General features: G+C 34.0%; 1 protein-coding gene across 1 annotated transcript; it reads left to right on the top strand.

Annotated features, from left to right (window-relative positions):
- Positions 1-489: 489 nt before the first annotated feature.
- Positions 490-6,001, top strand: LOC109165703 (aspartic proteinase oryzasin-1-like). The gene is made up of 14 exons (XM_019314585.1): positions 490-596; positions 1,840-2,194; positions 2,273-2,333; positions 2,470-2,564; positions 2,653-2,765; positions 2,868-3,036; positions 3,129-3,168; positions 3,548-3,612; positions 3,724-3,837; positions 3,930-3,988; positions 4,320-4,470; positions 4,565-4,684; positions 5,482-5,570; positions 5,700-6,001. Exons 2-14 carry the CDS (start codon positions 1,853-1,855, stop codon positions 5,782-5,784), a joined length of 1,503 nt encoding a protein of 500 aa, XP_019170130.1. The 5' UTR covers positions 490-596; positions 1,840-1,852; the 3' UTR covers positions 5,785-6,001.
- Positions 6,002-7,269: the final 1,268 nt, after the last annotated feature.

The raw sequence follows: 7,269 nt of genomic DNA, 5'->3' as shown, positions 1-7,269 counted from the left end.
CCAGAGACGAAGAAGGGATCTTCGTCTCCATGGCCGGAGACAAAGTTAGTTAGTTTTTTTTTTTTTTTTTTTTTTTTTTTTTAAATATTTTTTATAATAAATTTAGTTTATTATATTTAATTTTTTTTAAAAAAATTATTTTTAAAAAATATTTTAAATTGGGTGACCTGTTAGAAAGGGAAAAACTTGTAAATTGGACAAATTGTTTGAAATGAGTTAGTTTAAGGACTTAATTGTTGTTTTTTTTTAGTTTAATGACCTAATTGCATTATTATGTGCGGTTCAATGACCTATTTGACCCTTATTCCAATGAAATTTAATTATCTCCAACCAAACGTCCGGTTAATTCTTTCCTTCCAACCAAACACACGCAGAGGAAGAGAATGATGGGTGCATTTGTTTGAATACACGCGCTGAGTAGCACGTTGCCCTCTAGTCAGTATCCCTCTTTTCTCGTGCATACAAAATACAGTATCAGAGAAGATGGGGGCAATACGCTATCGTGTACTCCCATAAATATCTCATTCTCACCTCTGTGGCCTTTTAGTCTACACACCCGCTCTCTCCCCTTCTCCAAGCATCTTCATCACTTCAAGGTTTGACCTTTTTTAAATCTTTCGATTTCTTATGTATTATTGTTCTCTGTTTCCTTGATTAGTGATGATTATCAGTTGCTTATGCTTTTCTCCATATGGATTTTTCATCTACTGTTATTATTGATACCTTTTTGCGGCGCTGACTGTTGTTCACCTCTTTTCTACGCTTCTAGCAGATTTACTTTTTGATTTTCTAGTACTGTTTTTTCATAGTATTCCTTTGTTTTAGAACGGAAATCTAATTCAACTTTGTCTATGTGGACTACCTTATTTCTTTTTAAACAATTTAAACTGAATTTTTGTATGTTCACATCCTTCTGCCCGCTATGTTATTGTGCTTGAAAATCAGCTCATTTTCTTAGTTTTGCCTTTTTTTATTTTTAATTTTGAAGTTTTATGATCAGTGATCAATTCAGCTTAGTAGATTGGATTTGGGTGCTTATGGTTAGGGTTATATTCTTCCTATATACAACTAATGTGTGCTCTGTAGTGTTTCTTGATTTATGTTTTTGGTGCGAGTCTGTTTATTGCTACTTATTTATTTATTTTGTTACACAAATTGTAACAAGACCACCCTTTTCTTTACCCGGATGAGTCCTGGAAATTGTCCGATTAGAAATTAGTAAATATGAAATAAAAAAAGAAAAAAGATGGTCACAGGCTAATTTTTGCAAGTGAAATTGAATCAGTTCTGCATGGCTTGAGGTAATTAAGTGATGGAAAGGTAAAGGTCTCTAGCAGTCTAGTTAGCTACATGATTTGTTACCTAAGAAAAATTGCATCCTGATAACAAGAAGCAGAACTGGAATGAGATAAGTTCTCTTTGCCCAAATGATTTACAGATTGTTGTGATGCTGAAGATGTGAATCATCTTCAGATGTATGTTCTTGTTTATGGCAAGTGTTTCCAGTTAACTATCCATATTGAACATTATTTCCATAATAATATTGTTTTGCCTGTTCATTATCAGTTATTGAGCTAGGACTTGCACGCTCAATCTCTAAAATGCATTCTAAATTGTTCTATCTGAAACCTATTTGTTTTTTTTTTTTTTTTTTTTCCCTCTTCTTGGGAGGGATGCTGGAGGTTTTGAGTTGTATATGATGTTTTTTGTCTGTTTGAGGTGCTTAATTTCAGCCTTCTAGCAACAAATGAGCTTTATTTCTTTTTCTTCAACTTTGATGATGGCTGGCTTTTTACTTATGGAAGAGCTAAAGATGTTTAACCTTTTATTCTTTTACAGGAAATCTTTGAACATGGCATGGAAATATCTATGTGCTTCTATTCTTTTGTGGGTCATTGCATGTTCTGTGCTTCCTGCTTCCTCTGATAAATTACTGAGAGTTGGATTGAAGAAGAATCCCTTGGATTTCAACAGTATTAAAGCAGCCAAACTAGCTAGAGTGCAAGGAAAATGTGGGAAGGGTGCTAACAACAAGTTGGGTGACTCAGATATAGACATTGTCTCTTTGAAGAATTACTTGGATGCACAATACTATGGAGAGATCAGTATTGGTTCACCCGCTCAGAAATTTACTGTTATATTTGACACTGGCAGTTCTAATCTCTGGGTTCCATCATCCAAATGCTACTTTTCTGTATGCCCTGCTCACTTTTAATGTTTTCCCTTTACAGATTTTTTTACTCTTCTTTGATAAACTTAATTTACTCCTCAGATTGCTTGCTATTTTCATTCAAAGTACAAGTCAAGCAAGTCCTCTACCTATACAAAGATAGGTAAAAATAATCTTGAGTATGACTGTTCAATTTGATGGTTGTGATAAGCTACAGTATGTGACAAACTGACAATAAGTAGTCCCTTCAAAGCCTTATTTTAAAAATCAAGTTATCTTATCCTTTGTTATCACCTCAGGAACATCTTGTTCAATCACATACGGATCTGGATCTATTTCTGGCTTTCTCAGTCAAGACAATGTTGGAGTTGGTGATCTTGTAGTCAAAGATCAGGTGAATTTTTGTTTATCTCGAGTTCAGTGCAATATATTTTTATATTCTTTTCTTGATTGACCTGTAACTGCCCCTCTACTTGCATCAGGTCTTTATTGAAACTACGAAGGAACCTAGTCTTTCATTTGTATTGGCCAAATTTGATGGGCTACTTGGGCTTGGGTTCCAGGAAATCTCTGTTGAAGATGTTGTTCCTGTCTGGTAATATTTTAAACACATCTGTTGAATGGGGTATAAACCTCAACAGGCTTTTCTACCTAACTTGACTTATTTGCACTAAAAGAATTGATTGTGGATGTGCAGGTACAACATGGTGGAACAAGGCCTTGTAGATGAGCCAGTATTCTCTTTTTGGCTTAACCGTGATACAAATGCTGAGGAGGGAGGTGAACTTGTTTTTGGTGGTGTTGATCCTAAACACTTCAAGGGGAAACACACCTATGTTCCTGTCACTCAGAAGGGTTACTGGCAGGTGCCTAAGTATTTTCCTTTATGTTTCCTGTTAAATTGTATCAAAAAGGTTTAGTAGTTACTTATGATGTCCATTATTCTTTTCTTTTCCAGTTTGAAATGGGAGATTTTCTCGTTGGAAACAGCTCAACTGGTGAGAAGCTATATTCTCCATTTCTTCCCTTAACTTTCACAGATATTGATTTGCTGTACTTACCACATTACTCGTATCAATATTATTCCTCAGAGAAATTGTACAAGTGTAATATATGTTATATTCTATGCTGTCATGCTTTTAATAAAGAAATCAGAATTTTAACTACTGGCTATAAAATTCTGAAAGGGCATAGCATGAGTTACAACGTTTTAAGTCTTGGTTGTTTCTATTTAGGCTTTTGTGGAGGTGTTTATTATGTCCTTTGTTCATTTAGTGTGAATAGAATATGGAATAACTTATTATTTTGTTTTAGAATTCATAAAAGAGTAATAAGTGTGACTTATGAATTTAAGTTCTGTTTGCTCTCTCTATTTAGGTTTTTGTGAAGGTGGCTGTGCTGCTATTGTGGATTCTGGTACATCTTTGCTTGCTGGTCCAACTGTAAGTGCAAAATTCTTGTTTTATACATATTTGGGGAAGCACAGAATGCTGGACATCTATTTCGTTTCTAGGTAATATCTATACTACTACTAAAATCACATCTCTCTTCAGACCATTGTGACAGAAATCAACCATGCCATTGGGGCAGAAGGAGTAGTGAGCACAGAATGCAAAGAGATTGTTTCTCAGTATGGAGAGATGATATGGGATCTTCTAGTATCTGGGGTTTGTTCCCTTTCCTGCGGTTTCTTTGGTTCACCCTCTTAACCTGCGTTAATATTTATGGTAGTAATAAATTCGTTTTTAATGGTCTGCAGGTGAAACCTGACGAAGTGTGTTCACAAGTAGGCTTATGTTTCTTTAATGGAGCTGCAGGGTTAGGATGCCTTTCTTCCTTCTCTTTCACAATTGTTGTATCTTGCAGAACACCTAAATTTCCAAACTCAGTCAAATCATCTTCTTTATTATTTGCTTTCTTTATATGTTAAATTCTACCCAAGTTGGGTAGACTAATGCACTAGACTCCACAGCTTGTCTAGACTATGAAAATTTTACATTGCTTGCTTTAGACTGCTCTCTTTTAAGAAAGTACAAATATGGTTCCAGTTGACTAGGTACACCGCCTAATTTCAGGTGTTTAATTGTGATGCCATTTCTTATACATATTAAGGTCAGCTTTAATGATTCATAAAATTAATTTCTTGCAGTTCTAACATCGAAATGGTAGTTGAAAAGGGCAATGAGGGAAAATCCGCCAATGACCCAATGTGCACTGCCTGTGAAATGGCTGTTGTTTGGATGCAGAACCAGCTTAAGCAAAAGGTGGTCAAGGAGAAAGTTTTTGACTATGTGAATCAGGTGAAGATTTATGAAATTACCTGCTGCCAGAAGCTGCACATGATAAATACTCCGTAATAATTCTTTTGTAAATCTGAGTTTTTGTGTTTGTCAGCTTTGTGAGAAAATACCAAGTCCAATGGGAGAATCGACAATTGATTGCAATAGCATATCAAACATGCCAAATGTTACATTCAAAATTGCTGACAAAGATTTTGTCCTCACTCCAGAGCAGGTATACCCATTCTCCTAATTTATACGGAGTATATTTCTATGCCCACAATCTGGTATATTTACTCTTTGGTAGATATAAATGGAGGAAAAAAAAAACACTTCACAGTTTAACTAGGGAATTTTCTTTTGACATTTCTTGAGAAGTGAGAACACATTAAAAACATGTAAGCGAATAAAAATAACCGAGGTAAAGAATACTTCTTTTGTAAGGGTTTAAGCCAAGGATGTGAGATTGCAATCTCAGTAGATTTGGGGGTGAAATGGTTGGTCGTACCCCCCCTCTCCCCCCCCCCCCCCACCCCTACCCCCCTATGACTTGGTGCAATATTATGTAATTTCGTTAATCCCACTTCGATAGCGTCTGTAATCAACCAAACATGTGATTCTAATATTCAATCCCCCAGGCCCCAAAACAAACATGGGTTAGGCAAATACCATCCTGGCATCCTTAATCCCCTCCAAGCACCTAATTCTCTATCCACTTTATCCCAATATGAACCAAATAATTTACTACTTGACTCCCAATGGTTTCATTTGCTTAAATGTACTTTTCACTTCATGATGTAAATAAAGGTTTTGATGGTTGTTATCTGTGGATGGATATGTAGGCAATAGCAGCCTCAGAGGTAGCATTAAAGAATGGATAACAATGACAAAACAATAGACGCACAATTGTCTATTGAACATAAAAACATATTTTATTAATTGCACCAAGATTTATCTGATTATTTAGATACAACTATTTATACGCTCAATCCCCTTGGTAATTTGTAATTTTTGTTCCCCTTGTGTCTGCAGTATATCCTCAAGACTGGAGAAGGGGTTGCTACCATTTGTGTGAGCGGATTTCTTGCTTTGGATGTGCCAGCACCTCGTGGTCCTCTGTGGTAAGTTATACTGACTCTTACCATAAAAAAAAAAAAAAAAAAAAAAAAAACACATTCTGTGCCGTCAGTTTACATACATGTAGACATGTAGTTTAAGATGATACAATTTTTTTTTGTATATGATTGCAGGATTCTTGGTGATGTATTCATGGGGGTGTATCACACCGTGTTCGACTATGGCAATCTCCAGATAGGTTTTGCTGAAGCTGCATGATGGCCTTTTCTGTAATTACAGACAGTAGCAGTTATCTGTTAATAAGTGATGGTTTTATTACACTTTAAACTAGGAATCACTGAGAAGTGAAGACTTGTATTTAAACTATGGTGAACTTGAAAGACTTATGTGTACTAACACTTTAAGGTAATTGCAAAAGTATGTATTGTGAATATGCTTTCTTTATTCAAACATGTGAACAAAAGATGCTTTCATAGTTTCACTAGACAGGATATTATTTTGCTCTAAAATCAGTTTATAGTTAAATTAAGTTATAGATATTTTCATACATAAGAAGTGCTGTAGTATTCATAGTTTTTTTTTAATCAAATATATATGCAAAGTGCTGGTTTTTAAAAGAAAATAGTATGTAAAGTAAGGCTGAAATTGTTGTAACAGGGCGTTTGGTTGGAGAGGGGGAATTATGTAGGAAATGAATTGTAATTCCATGGGAGTTGAATTATTAGGAATAAAGTGGGAATTTAAATTTCAGTGTTTGGTTGACAGGAATAGAATTACTGGGAATTTCAATTTCAATGTTTGGTATACATGGGAATTGAAAGGGAATAAGTAGTATAAAGTCAAAAATGTCCATTATTGTTGTTAGACATTAATTTTAGGTTAAAAAAGGAAGAGGTAATTTTGACTCATCACTATTTTTTTTTTTTCCAGGAATTAAAATACCAGGGGGAACATGGGATTTTAATTCCATGAAAATGGGAGAATTACAATTCCATGGAATTGCAATTCCCTCCAACCAAACTACGGAATTTAATGGCCTTTGGAATTAGGTGGGAATTAAGTGGAAGAGAATTTAAAATCCCTCCAACCAAACGCCCTGTAAAGGCCAACAGAATAAGCTCTCTTATTTTCATAAACAGTTAATTCTAGGATGGGTCCCTTGACTAGTGACATTTATCAATTTTTATACTTTTAGTTTTAATTGGACCATAAATTGTTCATTGATTATTGATTTTTATCAACTTTTGTCATCGACTCTAAATATGACTATAAATAGTCAATTCATTATTGATTTTATTAAAAATTTAATCTTTCAGTTAAATATTTATTTAATATTAAATTTAAGAATAATAATGTAAAAATTAGCTTGTTGAGATAGACAAATTGAATTCATAAATTTAATACATTGAGTTCATTGTGAAGAATTAAAATTTTTACATTATTACTCTTAAATTTAATATTTATTAAAATGATATTTAATTAGAGGATCAAATTTAAAAAAAAAAAATTAATAGTCAAGAGATTACTTATGGTTAAATTGAAAGTCAAAGGATTAAAATTGATAAATCACAACTGTCAAGTGACTTTTCATGGAATTAACTCTTTCAGAAATGACTATTTATGGTCATATATATATATATATATATATATGTATATATATATATTTAAACAGGAAAACAAACACAAAGCAGGTGGCTCAACCACCTCAAACTACGTAAGATGCAAACCAACAGACACCGTAGC

Source organism: Ipomoea nil, unplaced genomic scaffold (assembly GCF_001879475.1).
Source record: "Ipomoea nil cultivar Tokyo-kokei standard unplaced genomic scaffold, Asagao_1.1 scaffold3069, whole genome shotgun sequence".
In the NCBI taxonomy this organism is placed as follows: domain Eukaryota; kingdom Viridiplantae; phylum Streptophyta; class Magnoliopsida; order Solanales; family Convolvulaceae; genus Ipomoea; species Ipomoea nil.
The sequence above is the reverse complement of the archived record's forward strand: the minus strand, read 5'-3'. Positions and strand labels throughout refer to the sequence as shown.